This window comes from Athene cunicularia (assembly GCF_003259725.1).
Source record: "Athene cunicularia isolate RWA chromosome 1 unlocalized genomic scaffold, athCun1 chr1_part2, whole genome shotgun sequence".
Taxonomy (NCBI): Eukaryota; Metazoa; Chordata; class Aves; order Strigiformes; family Strigidae; genus Athene; species Athene cunicularia.
In genome coordinates, this window is record NW_020799092.1 from 75,103,888 (window position 1) to 75,124,711 (window position 20,824).

Consider the following 20,824-nt stretch of genomic DNA (forward strand, 5'->3'; position numbering starts at 1 on the left):
CCCCCCCCCGCCCAGGGAAAGTGCCTTTCTAAACCTAGAGAAGCAGCTTAGTGTCAAATGAAGACATATTGTCTCTCCAGTTTCCTCAGTCTCTCTATTTTTCTTACCCTGACTTTACCTCTTTCTAGGGAAAAGAAAATTGTTTTTCAGTGAGTCCAAAGCAACTCCCTTTTTGATTCAAAAACTTTAGGAACAAAAGTAATGGTTTTCTCTCACAGAAGCAAATGATCTCTTACCCAGTGAGTTCTGCTCCAGAGAGCTGAGTGTACTGTGGAGTCGGTGAAAAATGTGGATGAGGCAAATAGAACCTGGGTGTTGGATATGGAAAATTCAGAGAAAGGTAGCTGAGCAACTCTGCCAACAACCATTTCACTCACTGATCTCAAGTGTGCACTAACTTTTACCAGCCAATAAATAATTCTCCCCGTTTTCTCTGTCTTACTAGATTTATAGGGCTTCAGAGCTATTCAGTGTTCAGTCCAAGGAGTGGGGCAGACATGGGATAGCAAAGAGATCTCTTTGCGTCACAGCACTGAGGCGTCTGGGTGAAAGTAGTGAGAAATCCTGTTGCTGCATTTGCTGTGCTCTAGGGTCAGAGGAAGCACAGAGGTTATGATCTTCTCCGTAGCCAGTGGTAAAGGACTTTGGTTGGGAGCAGCACATTCTCAGCTGTGAGTGGGAGAGTATGTACTGATGGTTTGCCAGAGACTTAAATGACTGTTTTCATGTGTCTTGATGGCCTCATGTCTTATTAGATATATTAGAAGATTACAACATATGTAGCTGTCTCACAGGCATATCAACTGACCATATATCACAAGTGGTGTTTACAGTTGTGAATGAACAAGGGCACTAAATCTGGTGATTCTAATTAAAGATTAATAATTTGGGGAAGACACTTTCAATAAAATATGCTGAGAAGAATATTTGAGAATCCATACCAGCTGAACTTTTCTTGAGGTCTCCATGTTCTGTGACAGAGATCAGCTGTGGAGGAATCCCAGCATGTGTCGTCTTTCACAGTAGCTCTGTGTTCGACATGTGTTGCCAGAGCTCATCATTTTATAGCAGTCTCCCATTGATAATGCTTTCTTTGAAGACCCATGGGTAGTTTGTCATAATCTTGGTACTGAATATGCAAAAATGTGAAATGTAAAATATGCTTCCTTTCCTAAAATAGTTGGGTATTAAAGATTATTCCATATAAAGAGTAACTGTCCCTTTAAGTTAGTTCAGATGCTTGGACAGAGGTGGGAATCCCAACTACAATAGTAGATTACTGTTCTGTCTCTGTAGCTCTAGAAGAAGAGATTGAAGCCATCAGGCACAAGGGAAGAGTTTTCTCTCATCAGTTCCAATGGAGTTAGTAATAATGCCTGTACTTTTCACTCTAATTGGATTTGAGTAAACAATCTCTTTGGTGTGTTCTGCCTCTCAGCTCTGATAATTAGCAGTGTGAGAAGGAAGTACCCTGATTTTTCTGAGCAGAGATGGGCAGGTAGCCAGCACACACCAGTATATAAACTGGGTCACCAGCATAATCTTAAGTGATAAGCAGTATTAAGTATGGTATGAGCATGAGGGGAAAAAAGACATCTATATATGCTTCAATGTTTTATTGATAGACTTCAGATTTGAAATTTTCTCTCTGAATAAAGTTGATTGGTTTTGCATTTAAAGCTTAACTGGCATTGTAGTTACTAACAGCATTGACAGAGATGTTTGTTTCTAATGACTTGACACTTTTATTTGGGAAATAAAACACTTGCCATGAGTTTTTGTCTTGACTGTGACCACTGGGCATTTTTCCCAATGCAAAAAAAAAAAAAAGAGAACTACGGACCAACTCGTCAAAATAGACTAGGTAGAACATTTACCTCTACGAAAAGCACTCAGAGTAGGTAGCAGTACTCACATGTTGGGAAGTGATAAGGCACATAAGAGATCTCCACATTGTTGCCAATTGCTCAAGTAATATTATGAGTCACGTTTTAAGTCCCAACTTCTGGAATCATTTGAGTGCATGGAAATTTCAGCTGTCAGTTTAAAGACAGAAATTTTCTACTTGTGGCTGAAGAGAAAGCCTGAAAATGTGATTTGACAGCACATAGAGGAATTCATGTTCTCTTTTTAAAAAAAATGTTTTTGAAGAGGGGTCTGAGTCACATTATTTAAACATTATTTGACAGTTACTAAGGATTGTTTATAAGTTCTGAAATAACATCTGTTTAATTCTAGTTAGTTTAAGTAGCTAAAATTACCTCTTTGTTAATTGCAGTAATGAAATTCGTGTTTTCTGGTATTACTGTTCTTGTTGTTTTGCTGACTTTCACTTCAGTAATTAGTTTGGCATTTCTATTTTCAGGCCATAAGTGGAAGCAAGGGATGTGGTCGAAGGAAGAAATTGACATTTTGATGAGTAACATTGAGCGTTATTTAAAGGTATGTGTTATCTGCTAGTTGGTGTGGTGATGCAGTTTCTGCTAGAAACCAACTTTCTTTAGTACTTCCCGGAATATGCAATATGTGATTCTGATCAGTTCGTGGTAGAAATAGTCATTACCCATTTGAAATACATAAGAAAACTGTGTCCATACAAAGGATTTAAGACTACTGAATATAACATTGCTTTTAACCTGTGTATTGAATGTAACCCATTTTAAAATTTCACGTCAGAATGCTCAAGTGACTTAAGTCTCTTTCTCTGAATATACATCACTCATGAAACCTTTAGTGAAGACAAAAGAAAAAAATTGCACTATGATAGGGATAATTTTCCTTACAAAGCATTAAATACAACTTCCAGACTTCTGTGATGCCATATCTGTATTTGCTATGCTAATGGGATACCTGTATCTGCTTTCTTTCCCTTAGTATATTGGTGTCAAGAGTTCAGTGTAAAAATATGCATGTAGTTAACATGCTGACAGTGATAATTGCCCAGAAGTCATATTTGTTGTAGGTTTACAGCTGAGAATATTAGAGCTGAGCCCTTAGAGCTGAGAATATATAGCCTAGATATTACAGGTTCACCATCCTTCATTTGTGGATCAAAAAAAGCCCTGAATTTGGTCTTCATTGGTATAAAAATCCTCAGTATTAATTGTAGAAAGTGTCCCTGTCCATACATGTATGAGAATTTCTGACACAAAATCATTCATAGGTTATAGTGTTTTTTAAATCTAGAGATGATCTCTTGTACACCGGTGTTTTTGTATCAAGTTTCCATCAGAAGAACAGTTTAATTGAAAAAAAAAGACTTTTAGATAAGTAATATCTAAAATTATTTAATAAATTAATATGGCACTGTTTGACAACCTTCCTTTGTATGACCCCAGGCTAATTCCACCACAGTTTATTTTCCATCATGTTCTAAATGATGGTTCAATTTTTGATCTTACAATAGACATTGTACAGATTTTTTTTTTAAATCTGGATGAAAGTTAGAGCTTCCACGTCTACCTGGACTCTGGTGTTAATGAAAAAACCAACAATATTCAGTTTAACTCTTGGACTGTAGTATTTGGCATACATAGAAAATTGCATATTAGTATGCTAGGCTTCAGTTCTTAAGCATTCTGCTTCTTGATTTCTAGGAGACTTTATCTAAGGTGGTTTGTTTGTGGTTTGTTGGTTTGGTTTTTTTAAATGCTTTCTTCTAGGCCCGTGGAATAAAAGATGCCACCGAAATTATATTTGAAATGTCAAAAGATGAAAGAAAAGATTTCTACAGGACAATAGCTTGGGGTCTGAATCGGCCTCTCTTTGCTGTCTATAGAAGAGTTCTTCGCATGTATGATGACAGAAACCATGTTGGAAAGTATGAAAACCTCTAATGCTGCATGGTTTTATTGGTATGAGTAGGGTCATGTATTTAATGTTTGACATGTTATATGTGAGACAGAAGATTTTAGCCAAACAGACCTAACTCTTCCTAATCACGTCACCTCTGCTGAATTCTAGTAGACCAGTCTTGACAATAATTGTGTTAAGTTTATGATATCCACAACTTTTTTTTTTTAAAAAAAAAAAAAGGTGCGGAAGGGATTCTGATACAATTAGAAGACTTTTGACACTAGTATACATCTGCTGAGGTGTAGTTTCTTTCTAGAACTGTGACCTTGAGCTTGTCAATATTCATCCCTGTGCCCTTAGTTTGCCCATCTGTAAAGCAGTGGGGATGGCACCATCCAGAAATGCTAAAAAGGGTGTTAGCTTTTAGTTTTTTAAGGTAGTTGAAAATTAAAAATACTATCTCAACACTATTCTTTTTTAATGGAAAGTCAACCTTATGCTGATTGTGAACTGAGGAAGAAAAAAAGACGTGTTTATTTGAGAGACTGATACACAAAATTCTAATTCTGTTCTTAGTAGTAACACCACTGAGAATAAGGAAATTTGCTGGCAAATGAGAGGAATTTTAAACCAGATAACCATAGAGATGCACTAATGTGCAAAATGGCATTTGTTCTTCACATTCTTTTGAAGCATTCAGCTAGATAGTTTATTACAGCTAAAATTCCTTACTCTCTTGTTGTAACTAAACATGCAAAGTGTGGTTAGTAAAACAAAATATTTGTGCTGTATGCTTTCTGTTTAAAATAATGTATTTTTATTTACGTGTTGCTTAGGTATACTCCTGAGGAAATTGAGAAGCTTAAAGAGTAAGTCTTTTTTATTAACAAGGTCATGCTACCTTGTTTATATTTAGTAGCTTGAGTAGTTTTTACAGGTTTTGTTACATGAAATCATTGAAAAGTTGCAAGTAATTTGACTGTTCCAACTCTTATCAGAAAATAATGGTCACTATATTAATCTGAAGATAAACTACATTTGGATTATTTCTTATATTTTCTAATGTGTATTCAGAACATAAGCATGTCCTGATTTTGGCTGGGATCAAGTTAATTTTCTCCCCAGTAGCTGGTACAGTGCTTGTGGTTTCGATTAGGATGAGTGTGTTGATAGCACACTGATGTTTTAGTTGCTAAGTAGAACTTATCCTGAGTCAGGGACTAGTCATTTCCTATGCTCTGCTAGTGAAGAGGTACCAAGAAGCTGGGAGGGAGCATGGCCAGGACAGCTGATCTGAACTAGCCAAAGGGATATTCCATACCGTAGGATGTCATACTCAGGATATAAACTGGGGACATTGGCTGGGACGGGGCAGATCACTGCTTGGGAACAGACTGGACATCAGTCAGTCAGTGGTGAGCAATTGCATTGTGCATCACTTGTTTTGTATATTACTCTTATGTTTATTCTTATTGTCAGATTGTTATTGTCTTTTTCATTTTTCTTCCTATTCTGTTCTATTAAACTGTCTTTATCTTAACTCATGAGTTCTATTTTTTTTTTCCCAATTCGCTCCCACATCCCACTGGGTTGGGGGGGGGAGTGAGTGAGCAGCAGCATGGTGCTTTGTTGCTGGCTGGGATTAAACCACGACAAGGCACTGTGCAACAGTTCTTAAAGCAAACTTTCTGTTGCAACTAGTAATGTTTCAGATTTTTACCAGCACAGTCAACATTTGCAGTTATGTTTGTGAAAAACAGAAGTTTCCTTTCTTTAGAAAACTGGAACAAAAGTTACTTCTAAAGAAAGTGGCCTGTCAAGGGTAGGATCTCCCCTATGAAGTATTAGAGAGATACAGAAATTGTCAGTACGGCTCTTTGATTTTTGATTATGAACCTGATAGATCAAAGAGGAGGAGCTGCAGACTTTATCTCCTCTTGCAGCTTTCCAGAGTTGAGCAGTTTGAAGAAACCAGGTGGGACTGAAGGAAGGAAGGGAGTGTCTTGCATTGCGTTGATGGATATGTGTGGATCAATTTAGCTGGTTTGTGTCATTCACAAGGTGCCTGTGGTTCCAGATTCGTTAACAGTAGTTACGGCTCAACATGTTAAGCAACCTGTTGTCATGTGTGGGAGGAAATTAATAGTTAAAATTATGAACATGATTATGCAGTCTTTTGCTTCATTTAAATTGTAGGATGCCTGGGATTTCATCAGGCATTATTTAGCTTTCTCAGGTGATCTCTATACCACCTGAAAATCTTTGAGGGATTTGTGTAGAATGGATGGTGGCTGTTTACCTAAATGTTCATACTCTATTTAACACAGTAATTAAGTCTAGCAACATTCCTGCAAAATATTTAGATATTAAGCAGTTGTTGAGTATCCTGTGGCTTAGCTGGCCCAAAAGGCTTCTAGAAAACACATAGCAGTGGTGATAGAAAATAGTAATAATGTAGTATCAGAGCAACTCACCGTTCTGTCTTTAAGCCTGTAATCTGCATGTTTATCCTATTTTTATTAGAGCGTATTTGATATTTTGGTAATCTCATAACTGGATACAGTGCTAATGAGCATGTTTCTATTTAGGCTGAGAATAAAGCATGGTAATGACTGGGCTACGATAGGAGCTGCACTGGGGAGAAGTGCTTCCTCTGTAAAAGATCGATGTAGATTGATGAAGGATACCTGCAACACAGGTGAGGTAAATGCTCATGTCAGTAATGGATATTCTAGTTAAAACTGTCACCTTTACCTTTGTCAGTGGTGTTTTCAGAGATGTGTACCTCTGAACTGAGGAACTTACAGTGTGAAATCTGGGGACATTTTTCCAACATATTTGGTATAGGTTTCTCCAGTTTCTCTTCTTACAGATCGGAACACTCAGTTTATTTTTGCTGTCCATTATCCATCATACATTTATGCCACCGGAACATATTTTACTGAGGTGGATTAAAAAGTACTTTGCCTTGTGCTTAAAGTTTATAAACATAACACTGTATGTTTAGTGTCAATTAAGAGACAGGTGCACTTTAGGACTAAAGTATTGTTTATTTTGTAGCATGTATATTCAAATGAAAAGAAAATTTAGTCAGACCTCATGTAATTACTGTAAACTGAATTGTTGTATGGTTAATTTACTTCAACTAGTACAATTCAGGTAGCTTGGAGCAGTTTGCTTTAGTCTTTAGTAGCTTGATAAGCTCCATGTGGCTGCATTCATATGCAAGAGAAAGAAGACGCTTGGCAGCAAAACAATTGAATTACACATTTGTTAATGGCTATAATATAATTTGTTAGTAAGTAAGAACAGTTATATCTTCATCACACATCAGTATGTGCATCTGGGATAAGGTGTTAGGCAGTGAAGAAAAATGTCTGTTGACATGTTACGTGTCACAACAGAGGGCATAAACAGAGAAACCTGCTTTACTCAGCCATACTCCATAGTAAGATGCTGTTAGTTAAGTTGGAGGGCTTTTCTCTCTTTCAGGAAAATGGACAGAGAAAGAAGAAAAAAGACTAGCAGAAGTAGTGCATGAGCTAACTAGCACAGAACCAGGTGACATTGTCACACAAGGTGTATCATGGGCTGCCGTGGCAGAACGGGTCGGGACGCGCTCTGAAAAGCAGTGCCGCTCTAAATGGCTCAACTATCTCAACTGGAAACAAAGTGGGGGCACTGAGTGGACCAAGGAAGATGAAATAAATCTGATCTTGAGGTTTGTTATTTTAGTTACTTTTAAAGGTTTGTGATACATTACACTAGCAGGATTCCATTGGGGTCCGTTTTGCTGGTTTCTTAGACACTAAAATCTCTAGAACCCTCCAAAAATCACTGCTGTGTTTACAGTTCCCAGAGATTTATTATTGAACATATTTTTTGTTTTTTGTTTTTTTAGTGAATGTTAGTGTTCGTGAAAGGTGTCAGATTGAAAACCCTGGAGACTGAAGTCTTCTTTATTCCACAGAAAAGGTACAGCACAGGCAGCGACCGTGCAAGCTTCCAACACGTTGCCCCACCAATGCGCTTTAACCCTTAACTGGAGGGTAGTTCAGTCTCCCTGCCCGTTCAGTCCTTGGCCTCTCTGCTGAGATGACCAACAAGGGTCAAGTATGGTGGTGGTTTCTGTGATGTGGACATCTTGTCTACAAAGAACTAAACTGAGACTGCAAATTAATTTCATGTAGGCCACCAAACACTGTTTGGATATCAGCATCTTTGACTATATTTGAACTGGCAACCTAGTAGTAACTTTGGAAATCTTTTGCTCTCTCCAGTCCTCCTCCCATTTTGAACGCCTTTAACTCAGGCTTTTTAGCCAGTGGATTTTTATGGGTTGATAGTTTTGGGTGGGAATAAAAAGCCAAGACATCCAGGGAATCTAAGCGTTATTTACAAAGCAATATTCACTAATTTACTGAAGCTGTTTAACATTAACTCAAAATGAGGAACCTGATTCCACATTGCAGAATGTGCTGGTTATAATTCTTAATATTTCTGTACAAATGGTATCTGTTTTGGTCTATCCAGATATCGTTGACTCATCCTGCAGAGTTGGTTTTGGTAGCTTTTTTTTTTTTTTTTTTTTCCTTTTTTTAATCTAGCAAGAGTGTTCAATGCTGTTGCTTGGTTTGTGAAGAGAACTTTTCTTAACTTCCACAAAAATCTTTTCCCCTCTCACTGTTCCCCTCTTTTTCATATGCTCCATGTACAGATGAGCTGGAGGCAATTCAGAGATATTTGTAGTATTCAAACAGATTCTGGTAGAATCCAGTGTGTGCATAACATCTGCCAAAACTGTGAAGACTGTCCCTTACCTGGAGAGCTTGATGAGACTGATTTATGAGGAACTGTTCAATAATATAGTTAACTTCATCTACTTTGGCTAAGAAGCATCTGAGAGGAGGCAAAAATCTGTGTTAAGGACGGATGAGTGTTATTTAGGAGAAAACAGAAGTAAATATCATAACATGAAATTAATTAAGTGAAAGTTTGGAGTGAATCTCAGGAAGTATTTCCTGCTGTGGAGATGCGTTTGGGAAATGGTTTTCCAAAGAGAAAAGATGCAAGTACCATCATTTGGAATGCTTCACAATAATCTGATCAAAGTCCTAATATATATGTAAATAAGGAGAATAATCCTGCATGGCAAGGAGATGGACTGGATCATCTAACAGGTCTAGTCCATCTTCTGTTGTTTATGATTCTGCTTGACCTCTGGCAGCGTGGCGCCTTGGAAGCCTGTGTCGATTCATGAGCTCTGGTGGACTATTCACTAGCATGCCATTTTGCCGCTGTTATGTGTGACAAGACCGGAGATGTGCAACACCCCTTCCAATCTGGAGGGTAGTTTCTAACAGGTAAATATTTTCTGTATCCTGCCAGGATAGCGGAACTTGAAGTTTCTGATGAAAATGACATCAATTGGGATTTACTAGCTGAAGGATGGAGTAGTGTCCGCTCACCACAGTGGCTTCGGAGTAAATGGTGGACCATTAAAAGACAGATTTCAAACCACAAAGATGTTTCATTCCCTGGTAATGTACTGCTTGCACACTTCTCTTCTGAAAGCTCCTGTCACAAATGTCAAAGGAATAAGGCTGCATTTTGTTGTCTGCTCACAGCATTGCTGGCCAAAGAGCACATTGTTCCTTTGCTGGAAGTTACTGGCCCCTTGGATCTGCTGGCTGAATTGCTTCTACAAGCAGTCCTTGAGTGTTTCAGTGGAAACAAGCCAAACTGACGTATACAACTAAACAGCAGATTTTGCCAACTCCCCTCCCTTTGGCTAAAGGAGAGCATGTGTATAAGCAGCTCAGCTGGCAGATCTCAGATGATGATGATCTTTGGTGTGGAGGGCAGTGACCTCTTCAGGTGGAAGAGGATATGTATCTGCAGCCTGACAGTATCACCTCAGGTTAGATCTGTTACCTTGAAAATGTTAAAATCAGTGTGAGGTGCTGAACCTTAGCTGAAGGCAGAAGATAGATCTACTACTGGCTGCACAGCGAGGAGAAATGGAGGAATCGGAGGTATAAAGCTCTCCAAATGTGTCTCATGGTGTTTTCTCATTCCTGGTTGGAGAAACTAGTGCCTGAGCCAAAGGGTGTTTCAGTCTATGACGTTCAGTCCTGTTCTCTGACTTGGGGAGAGGGGGAAAAAAAAATCGGAGAGATTAGTCATGTTGTAATGAAAGGTGTAATTTAATGGACACTTTTGCTGTGGTCGTCAGTGTGGTTATATATTAGTCATGCCTGGAGGCTGAAAATGAGAGGGCAGCCCTATTATGCTTAACATACATTAATAGGCAGTTCTTGCATCAAATACTTCATAATATAAATACGCCACTGAATCAACAGGCTCCACTCTCTTTCCTCAGATAAAATGTCATGCTGTCAGGAGTGGGAGATGTTTTAAGCACTTTGCTGTATTGAATGCTACAAAAGCAGAGCCCTCTGCTTTTCTAACCTTGTATATATCAACCGCTCCCTCTTTGAGACCAAAGCAATCATAGGGAAGAAAGGAGGGCAGTTTTATTGGAGCAGCAGGCCACTTCATGCACAGACAATGAACCATAGTATAGCTACTCCGAGATTAATTCTGTCTTGCTCCCTATTTCCAGTGACAGTTCTGTCAACCTCTTGAACAGATCAGCATCTGTGTTTTGTAAGATTGAAGGGTTTATTTCTGATAGCAGCATTACACAATTAGTGATACTGGTACTTGATTGTAGCTTGGGGATACGCCATGTTTAGAGAGGTCCAAAATTTTCTGAGCTTTTAATTTTTTTTCCCAAGCATCCTACAATGCCTCGGTTCCTTGAGAAAATCAAATTGACTCCAGTAGTTGACTATGAATGTGTTTTACGTATGTGCTAAATTTCTAGTTGATATATCTCTATAAATTGTTTAGGTTCCAAATTCAGAAGGATTTTGGTTACTTTTTTCATCTTGGATTAATCTCACATACAGCATTTCAAATGTGCTTCTTCAACATGCTTTAGCATGAGTATTCTTTCTCTCAGTGCTGATAAAGGGCCTTAAACAACTCCATGAGAACCAAAAAAACAATCCAGGGCACCAGCTTTCGGAGAACAAATCTGGAAGTGGATTACCAAACACTAATTCCAGTTCGGGGGTTCAGCACGTGCAGATTCGAGTGGCTCGCTTAGAAGAGAACGCAGGCAATGTACCAAGCCCTGTGGCAGCTCTGCAGATTCCAGTCCAGATTACACATGTCTGTAAGTAGCTGAAACGAACGACTTGCTGTCCTCTGATGAAATCTAAAGCTTTCTTATGTTAAGATGGTGAAGGAGGAGTGAGCATGTCTTAAAGGATTTTATTGACTCTGCTTCAGTCTTGCTGTAACTTCAGATTAAGGATTTCTGGATTCCATTTGCCCGTTTCTAACTTTGTTGGGCAAGTGTAGGTGTTTCTGTGACAGTAGTACCAAGAAGCTGCAATTGGAGTGCCTGGACATAGGGGTTTCTGGTGTTTGTCTGTGTGCATGGACACGAGAGCTTGCCGTATAACGTGTTCATTGAAAGGCTTCCCTACACAAGCCTCTTAATGAAGATGCAGTATATATGTTCATTCCTTAAGTTTCTTCTGATAGCTCTTGTCCAGAACAATGACTGTCATGTACAAGATCTCCTTTTGTAAAATACATACACTGCTATCCCTAAGTTCTAAAGAATACTGAAGGGAGGGTTATATGTTTTTTCTAGCCCTGCTCTTTTATTATGCAGTTAATTTCTAGGCACAGTGTTAGCTGCCGAGTCACACTGATATTTAGCTGATGATCTGCTCTAACCGCTGTATTCTTTTTAAGTTGGTGCCTCCCGTGCTCTCTTAAGGATGAGCTTTGCTCATTATCAAACGTTTATTACCAGCTCTATTTTGGTTGTAGTACTTACTGCTTGTTTTTGTAACTGATCTTATTAAGTAACTCCAGTCACTCCAGTGCAGTCACCCCACATGCAGCCTGTTGTCTCCATTGTCCACTATTTTGCAATGTTTGTGAATTTTATTAGGAAAATGTCATTTGTGAATTTTATTAGGAGAATTGGGTGCTTTAGTCTTGCTGATTACTCAGGCTAAGAACTGATTCTTCAGACTATGACTAGATAGGCATTTGGTAAACAGTTTTCTGTTTATAATTTCATTAGGTTAGCCTATCTCAATCTATTTACTAAGTGCCATCTTCCATTTTATCTGGTTTATTTTTTAATTAGAATGACACGCAACACCAAGCCAAGAACTTTTTATCTGTCGTAATACGTCAGTGGTTTCAGACTTTCAACCAAGCTTGGTCAAAGCTATTGGGTTTTGATGAGCAGGCAAGATGTGCCGGTATTCTGTAACTTTTAGTCCTTTCTGAATTGAATCTTGTCATGGTTATTTTGTGATGTCATTTGCCCCTGTCTGCCTAACAAGCCTTTTTCCCCATTTTAGTCTGCTTCCCTGAAGAATTTGTTTGTGTAATCAGAGTGAGTTTTGTATTGTGTCTTTCCCAATCCTGTGAGAGCTGAACCTATTAGCCACTTTCAGCTGCATTTGATAGAAGGCTCAAGGTTTCAAAGGGGTAATTCCTGTAGGCTTTATGAACATGACTGGCTAGGTAACAGACAGGCTAGGTGCCAGGAAATCTGCAGCAGTAAACCTTGAATATGCCACTACAACAATAAAAGCTTCCAAATCAGAGCTTGTATCTTCTTAAGAGACCAAAATTACTTGACTTTGAAGCCACAGAGTCTGAGATGGCCAAGTTTCCAGGGCTTGGAGCACTGCTGTTGTCATGCAGGTCTTTTGCCCTTTCAGTATTTATGGTATTACTGGATAATCCCAGGCAAAGTATTAATTTGACTTCAGCTTCCTGGAACTTGCTTTTTAAGAATAAGGAAAAATCATAATTACGGTTCTGAATAGGTTTACAAAGCTTTGGGTATGAGCTGTTTGGGTCAGAAGATCTTGAAATCTCTGATACGTGAACTGTTTTCGTGCTTCTCTTCATCACTTTTAGAATGAATGGAGATACTGCATAAATAATTATACACTTGTAGTAAGAATACTTAACAGCTTTTATACACTGCAGTCATAACACACAGGGCAGGCAGATATCTTGGGGAGCATCTGGTGTTTCATCAGTGGTAGACATACTGGGGACGGTAGAAAACGTTAAAAATTAAAAATAAAAAATGTCCGTGGGAAACATAGCAATATTAAACCTGACACCAGTATAAAACAAGTATTACATAATCCAAAGCATATTGTTACAGCAGAACCTCTTACCAATCTCATTACAAAAGTAATTAGATCACGCCAGATAACTTTATTTGTCTGCTTTTATCCCTGTGCACTAAAACCCCACTTTTCTTTCTTTTGCTCTATTGGATTGTAGAATGTTCTCTTTAAATAGTATTGTATCTTGGGTAGCAATTAGAGAACCTTGTCATTAGGATTGCAGCCAGTTTTCTTTTTCTTATTACTGGCATTAACAGTACCCTGCTATGTAGTAATTATAGTATGTTACGCTCTCTTCAGGGCTAAAATGTTTTAGTTTACATACTTTCTGTTACTTCTTTTTCTTTTGCAGCCTCAGCTGATTCCCCCGCTGCTAGTGTTGACTCTGAGACAATAACCCTAAACAGTGGAACACTACAGACCTTTGAGATTCTTCCAGTAAGTAACAGAGAACTGATATTTGTTACTTGTGTTCTTTCTTTTAAGCACAGCTACTTCTTAGACTATGGAACTGTGGATTTCCCAAAAAAACAGTTCTCAAGTGGAAAGAGGAAGTTAAGAGATCTAAAACGTAAAAGTTCAAAACAAAATGTATTTCTAAAAGTGTAATTCATTAGGGCTGTGGAGTAAAACGTGGAATACAGTTAAACGCTTAAATCTGTTTTAACGCCTTAGTGCCGTGAAGTTTTCCTTGGTGCTTTTTTTTTATTGTTAAAATCTGACATAACAGAACCAGAGGAAGCTCCCAGCAAGTAAAGATTCTCTCAGTTCCATTGTACTGTAATTTGTAGCACAGTTTCTCTTTCATCTCAATGTTAAGAGTAAGTTGCATTTGTTCCTTACTTACCTGCTGTTGTACAGCATAATACAGTCCGGCTTGACTCAGCCTTAAGATGTGTCTTGGCAGCCTAAAGCTATAGATTCTTTCTACTTCTCGAGTGCAGTACAGCAATCAGTGCAGTAGGGATTAATTGTATTTGTTTGTTTTCCAGGGGAGTTACAGTTAGGCTAGTTCATGTAAACAAGCATGCTCTGAGTGTGGCCCAGGAAGGCAGTGTGTTTGGATGTTAAACTTGTGTTGTCTTCTGTAGTCTTTCCATCTCCAGCCGACTGGAACACCAGGTACATACTTACTACAGACAAGCTCAAGCCAAGGCCTTCCTTTAACACTGACGACTAGTCCTACCATGACCCTAACGGCTGCTGCTGCTCCAGCCTCCCCAGAGCAGATCATAGTTCATGCCTTATCGGTATGTACTTCGAGCAGTGAAAAGACTGGAGTTGGGGCAGTGGGAACATAATAATGCAGGCCCCTATATGTGCACGTTAAGCCTACAAAGCAGTTCTTAAGTCATAACAGTGTTACATTGCTTAAAGAATGAGAATTTCTTTCTTTGTATTGATTTTAAGAAGCAACTTCAAGTTGCTTCAAAGCTTAGCTTAGTAAGCAATTTAGTTCTTACTGTAGCTGAACATGATGTCTCCATCTAGTGGCGTGCCCCCCAGTAAAACAGAATGCTCACAAATGAATAGTGGTTTTCACAAAACTTGTATAGTAGTGGCAGTGTTACATTTTATTAGAGTGAGAGAAGGGGAAGCAAACTGGAGATTGGAAAGTGATGCAGAATTCAGGGGAAGAAAACTCTGATGCTTTGAATCACAGTGATCCTCACCTGAATAGCTGTCTCTTTCGTGTTATGTATTTACTTTATTTGTGACTTAAAGAACAGTTGTCACCAAATTCAGTCCATTAATTCCTCGTTTAAGGCCAGAAAGGGTCAACAGATGATCGGGGCTGACACACTATATGTGTAAAACTCTGAATTACACTTAGTAATGGGTTCTTGAGTCCTTTTGCTTTTATTTGCTGAAAGATTTGAAGATACTTGGAGGAAAGTTTCTGACATTTTTTTGTTTTTTGTTTGTGTCTCTTCTTGCAAATACTGCTTACAGCCAGAGCACTTGTTAAATACAAGTGACAATGTCACGGTGCAGTGCCACACACCAAGTGTCATAATCCGCACCGTTGCTGCTGAAGATATCTCCTCCTCTGTCACTCAGGCAGAACTTACTGTTGATTCAGATATTCAGTCAGCTGACCTGACAGATCCTCCCGATACCCTAGAAGCAAATACCTTCCCAGATCATATCCATCAGTCCAAGCTGAGTGATGAAGAACAGTCAGCCTACAATGAAGATGATGCCTCCAAATTCAGCAGCAGGAATAGTAGTGAACTGATGGATGGAGTTATGGTAAGAACCGAGGAGGAGATTTCAAATGTCAGCCTGAAACAGGAAGAGGATTCTCACTCTGATTTACCCAGCACTTACGTTACTGAGGTAAGGGAAGGCATGATACTTGATATTTTCCCCATTTCTCTATGGAAAATTATTTCACTGAATCTTTGACCTTTATATTAAGCTATTCATATGAAATATATCAGTAATTTCATGTATATCGTAGTTCCATAAGTATTTTGTTCAGATCCTCTATCCTTGTGCTTCATGAATATGTTATGGGAGTGGAAGTGATAGCATTTAATTTGGTACTAAGGCTTATATTTGACCTCATCGGGAGCATTGAATACCTCCCTAGCTGTGGAGTTGCTCCACTACTCCAGGGTGCATATGTATGAAGACTGTGGAAAGCAGGAATATTAGTGGCACCGAACAGTTGCCTTCATCTGATTACTATTTGATGCAGTTGCTTTAAACTAGGCTGTTAATTGTGCAACACACATACTGTACGGGTAAATAGACAGCTGAGCGAGGAAGGTGAGGTAGAGTATTTAGGTTTTGCTCTGTGAATCCAGGAACATGTTTTGAGGTGTACCACAGTTTCCATTTTTGAGGACGTCTGTTAAACATACTACTCAAGTACCTGTTAAATTGGAATTGGAAGCATTTAACCTGTTTCTGGCCTCAGTTTTATTCAGCAACAACACCAGAGATGCAGAATTTAATTTATCCAAATTTTAGGCATTTGGTTTGTTTGTACTAAATTATTCCATCTTCCAGGTGCTGGAACTATAATGACTAAGTCAAGGAAAATAGAAATGCTAAAGCCAGGATAATTCTATTTAGTGGGTAGAAAGTACCTCTTTCCTTAGAAGCCTGATTAGGTTAGACTGTGGGAAGAGATGAGTTAGATTCAGATAGCCCATCCTGTTCTCTAAACCATTGTGCTCTACAGTTGCTGTAGTTCTGCTTTATCAGTCTTGAAAATCCATTGTTGATATGCTTTGACGTTGTTAGGCTTTGTCTTTGAAAAAAGTTTGTAAGAGACACTGCATATCCATTACGCTTTCACAAAGAGGACCTTTGTACATCTCAACAGTCTGCTACTACAGAAGCGTTTGAATCCTGAATACATCTGAAACTGGGAATTATTCTTCCATTTTCTTCTTTCTTGTCTCATGGTTGACATAGTTGTGAAAAGATTCTCAACAGCTGAGGCAGCCCATCAGCTTTTTACTCTGTTTAAAATTTCAGCTTCTTGAGACAGAGTTGGCAAACTTTTGCTATAAACCTAGTTCCTAATTAAACTTTGTAGAAATCACTTATGGCTAGCAGGTTATAAAGAGGTACTAAAAATTTTTTTCTATACAGAAAAACAACTTGAGTTTGTAATTCTAATTTGCCTTACACTTCTAGTGAGATTCAAGTTTGACATGTGTATTTAAATTCTAGGAAATAGTGAACTGTCTGCGAGGGATTCTAAGTGAAAAGTTACTCTAGAAAGACATGCCTAGATTTTGCTTTCATTGTCAGTGTTATTTTTACTCACTTGCCAGTATTGTATTGTCACTGTGGGTGTGGGTGGTGGGAAGCAGGCAGTCATGCTGCAGGGTTTTATTATTTCTAGCTGGGAAAAGTGCCCATTTGCCACAATGGCTTCTTTAGTTTTTCACGCCTCCTCTTCCCAGTTTCAGTCCTTGCAGCATCCTGCTTACCGTGGGCTGGTTCAGATGTGCTCTCTGCAGAAAGCTGCTTTTGCAGGCCAGGCATACTGTGCCTTGCATGAATGGGTTACACGTTTGGACCAAGTCTGACTCACTGAGCTGCGGCACAGGTACTCAACTCCTCTTCAGCAGCACCAGGGAAGGGGCTTTCAGGCAGTTGCCTCTGCAAAAACATTGTGAAACTATGTACAGAAACAAGTTTTCTTAAACAGGTGGAGGAACTTCAGGATTTTCTGGAACAGAGGGGGCTGTAACTTCTCCCAAACATTTTCTGCTCCCTCTGAAAACAGTGATAAATCCAGGTACCTTCCATTCTGCCAACAACATTTGTTAGCATTCTGCATCAGTGATTCCGGAAGCTCGAACAAACCTTACGCATGTTACACATAAAAACTGGAATCCAAATATCTCTGCTTATTCTGGCAATACTATCTAGAGTCTTTACACTTGCAGAACCAGGAGTCCGCTGGAGTGTGCTGTGACACTGAGTAAGCCAGATGTATTACTGCCATTCCAGTACTACCAAGAGCCAGGGAAGAGGCAGCAGCTATTACAGGACTGAAAGAGAGCAAGAGAGACAACTTGTACATTGCCAATTTTTTGATATAAAGAGGTTCAGCTAAAACAGTTTGCAGCCAACCTGGAGTCAGCAAGTGACAGGGCAGGCAAGGCACTGCAGCTAAAATGCATCTTTTGAGCTCTGTGTTCAGTAATTAAAACTTGATACAGAAGTTGTAGAACTTAAGTTCAGGTAAAGATTGTGTTTGTGGAGCTGGGATGTACTATAAAGGCACTGCTTCAGTATCTCAAAACATCTAGACAGCAAGTAGTGGAAAAGCTTAATTATCACTATTTATAGACAAAACATTTGCCTTAAAAGAGAACGTTTTATCACCACCTTGCAGTCTCTCCTTTCCCCTGCCTTCATACTGCTCACAGGACAGAATTCTTCTCATCCTTTAGACACCTACACTAGGATGAAACATGCCCTATAAATGGTGAAGTAAACTAGCTCAGATGCTGACATTTCAATTTAATGAGATAAAATTCATCCAGGGAGTCTTACTGCTTACTATGGAGTATGGCTGAGTAAAGCAGGTTTCTCTGTTTATGCTACCAGAGTACACTCTCAACGTCCTTTTCTTCTGTGTTGTGCAGGACCTGGGTTCTCCAACAATAGAAGAACAAGTTGATCAGCCTGCAATAGATGATGAGACTGTGCTTATTGTTCCTTCTTCCCATGGATTTATCCAGACAGCAGATGATATAGACAGCGAATCAGTATTGCCCCTGACAACTCTGACAGGTACGACAGTCCCGTCATATGGTTGATGCTGGAGGTAGGATTCATTGAAGCAGTGTGGCACTTCTGAGTGTCGGTAAACAACACTTTATAGATCCTTGCTTTCTCATAAATATTTTTTCATGTCATTGCTATGAAACTTTAAGGAAGTTGGTTACCCAGCTGGTATCAGTAAAAGTGGAAAAGACCCACTTAACTTCGTGGGAAAAGCGTTAGAAGAGCAGCTGCTTCATCACTTGCTGAGGTGTTTCCATCACCCTTGAGCTTTGAATTAGTACACACAAGCTAATAAGTTACTCTTTATTTAGTGTGCATTTCTTCATGCCTGGTGCTTGAATGAAATTTGTTTCTTTGAGAGAAGACCAGAGACATCAGAAATGCACTTGATGCCTCTCATGGTGAGGGGCTGGGCTGTTTGTGGGTGTGTTTGCACAGCACTCACCTGGAAGGGCTTGCTAGCTTGTGCCACATTTCCCAGTGCCAAGAGCCATCTCAGACTTGGAAGCAGCACAGATACATTCTTCCTCCCACTGCTGCACCTAACAAATGCTCCTTTCCCAAGGAAGGATCTCCTTGCAGAGCCATCAGAGGATCAGTACTAGGTCTGATGTAGTAATACCCAGTGAATCCCACTGAGTCACACCAGTTGCATCCATATAGCTTACCTTGAAACTAGAAATTGAGAACTGCCCAATTTGAACAACAATGCTTAAAATTGGTTAAAATTCCAGACTGCGTTTTCTGTTTCCTAAGTGTGTATTTTGTATCTTGCTATAATGGCACAGTAAATAACAGTTCTAGTGTGCTGTGTCTCTTGACAGATCCTATCCTGCAGCATCACAGAGATGGGTCACACATTATTGGCTCATCATTGGGCAGTCCCGACTCAGAAGATTCAAAGGATGTTGAAGATTTAGTGAGCTGTCACTGAGAAGCAGCAATTATCTCCATTTTCTATTGGCTATGTTTGCATTGTGAAATTAGTTACAACCCTGTGCCACATTTCCAAAGAAAGCAGTCAGTCCGTATCTTTAAGCAGAAGCTTCCAGTTTGAAATGACTACAGTGCACTTTCTCTGCTCAGGCTATTTACCTCATTTGTAAAGGGTTACAGAGCAGCCAACCGAAGCCTGACATGCTACGTCTCAGCCAGGGTGTTACAGTGTTTTAAAGAACTTCTGTTGCAGTGCTCACTGCTAGGATCCACGGGGTCAGTTCTGATCTGACTTGATACTGGTGTGCTGAACTGCACATCTGGAAAACTGGACAGAAGTCAAGGATTGTGGACTGTAGCATTTTAGTGCCGCAGCAAGGATTAGTTTGCACACGTTTCATGAAGAATGGGTGAGGATTTCTGCACTTACTGACTCTTGTAATACATGGAGTAAGAGACTGTTACATTTCAGGAAGAAATGTATTCCATCAGAGACTTCAGGGAGCATGGGCAGCATCATGAAGTGGTCTGTATTCCCATCTGATCTGGCTTGTCAGTACATCTGCGGCACAGGAAGAAGACTCAGATGCTTATGGGACTTGCCTGGTCTGCTTGTTCTGAGAGTCCGTTGCTGGCAACGGACAGAGCTCAGAAAGATCACTTGTGGAAAATTATTTTTTTTTCCTTTTTTTCTTTTCCTTCATCACTACAGCAAGCTGAATAAAAAGGGAAGGGCTACGAGAAAGGGAAGCTACAGGGACCCACCAGCCTCCCTCCACAAGCTTGTACCTTCTTTGAAGATTGTTGTGAGTAGGCTGGAACATTTGTCTCTCTCGCTGTTTACATGACACTACCAGCCAGCTCTCCAGAGGTGATTTATGCAGCAAGTCAGTAGATGGGGGGTGGTGTGGAGGTGGCAAAGTCTTGAAGAAGCTCTGCGAGAATTTGGGCATAGGGTCCCGAGGCCAAGGAAGCCAATTCCTACATTCAAGGGTTTGAAACAGACACTAGGCTGAGCACCAGCCTGTTAGCTAGGAATCGAGAGAAAAAGCTATAGAAACTAAAGACTCATGTATAAATTATTTTATTTATTTCTGTAATTAGCTCTTCTTAATCAAGAGTTGGTCTTTTTCAGTCTGTGGTTTTGTTAATGTGAAAAATAAGGTGTAGTTTCAAATGGTTGCCTAGGGAACAGAAATAATTGTATATTCAGTTTAAATGAAATAAAGAGTATTTGTCGTACGTAACTGTAAGATGCCATTTATTTATACTGCTACAGATCCTTGCAATGCTGCAGTTTCTTTGTACAGTAATAAAAAAATGCAGTTTTTTTCCAAAATGAAAAAGCTTGTGCCATTCTGAAACATCAGTACAACTGGAAATGTTCATTAAGTGCAACAGTAGCTCTTCAAAAAAAAGCAGAATGTCACATCTTATGGCAATAATTCTCCCCAACAAGAGGGACATTACATATACATTTACATGAAAATCATGTACTGATTTATCCTTGCACAACCCACTTCTTTCCTCTCAGGCTGATTGTCCTCACTTAAACGTCTTGGGTAGAGCCAAGAGCTGAGCTGAAA

General features: G+C 39.4%; 1 protein-coding gene across 3 annotated transcripts in view; it reads left to right on the forward strand.

Annotated features, from left to right (window-relative positions):
* Positions 1–20,485, forward strand: part of DMTF1 (cyclin D binding myb like transcription factor 1) — a 48,721-nt gene extending 28,236 nt beyond the window's left edge. For 2 of the 3 annotated variants that reach the window (XM_026862282.1, XM_026862290.1), the window contains 12 exons: positions 2,366–2,442; positions 3,663–3,820; positions 4,632–4,664; positions 6,384–6,493; positions 7,288–7,516; positions 9,184–9,335; positions 10,823–11,038; positions 13,390–13,478; positions 14,132–14,290; positions 14,994–15,380; positions 18,161–18,308; positions 19,127–20,485. In XM_026862282.1, coding sequence (XP_026718083.1) covers positions 2,366–2,442; positions 3,663–3,820; positions 4,632–4,664; positions 6,384–6,493; positions 7,288–7,516; positions 9,184–9,335; positions 10,823–11,038; positions 13,390–13,478; positions 14,132–14,290; positions 14,994–15,380; positions 18,161–18,308; positions 19,127–19,236 — 1,868 coding nt within the window. In that variant the 3' untranslated portion in view covers positions 19,237–20,485. The remainder of the gene's footprint in view (positions 1–2,365; positions 2,443–3,662; positions 3,821–4,631; positions 4,665–6,383; positions 6,494–7,287; positions 7,517–9,183; positions 9,336–10,822; positions 11,039–13,389; positions 13,479–14,131; positions 14,291–14,993; positions 15,381–18,160; positions 18,309–19,126) is intronic. The other variant, XM_026862298.1, reaches the window with a different exon arrangement.
* The last annotated feature ends 339 nt before the right edge of the window (positions 20,486–20,824 follow it).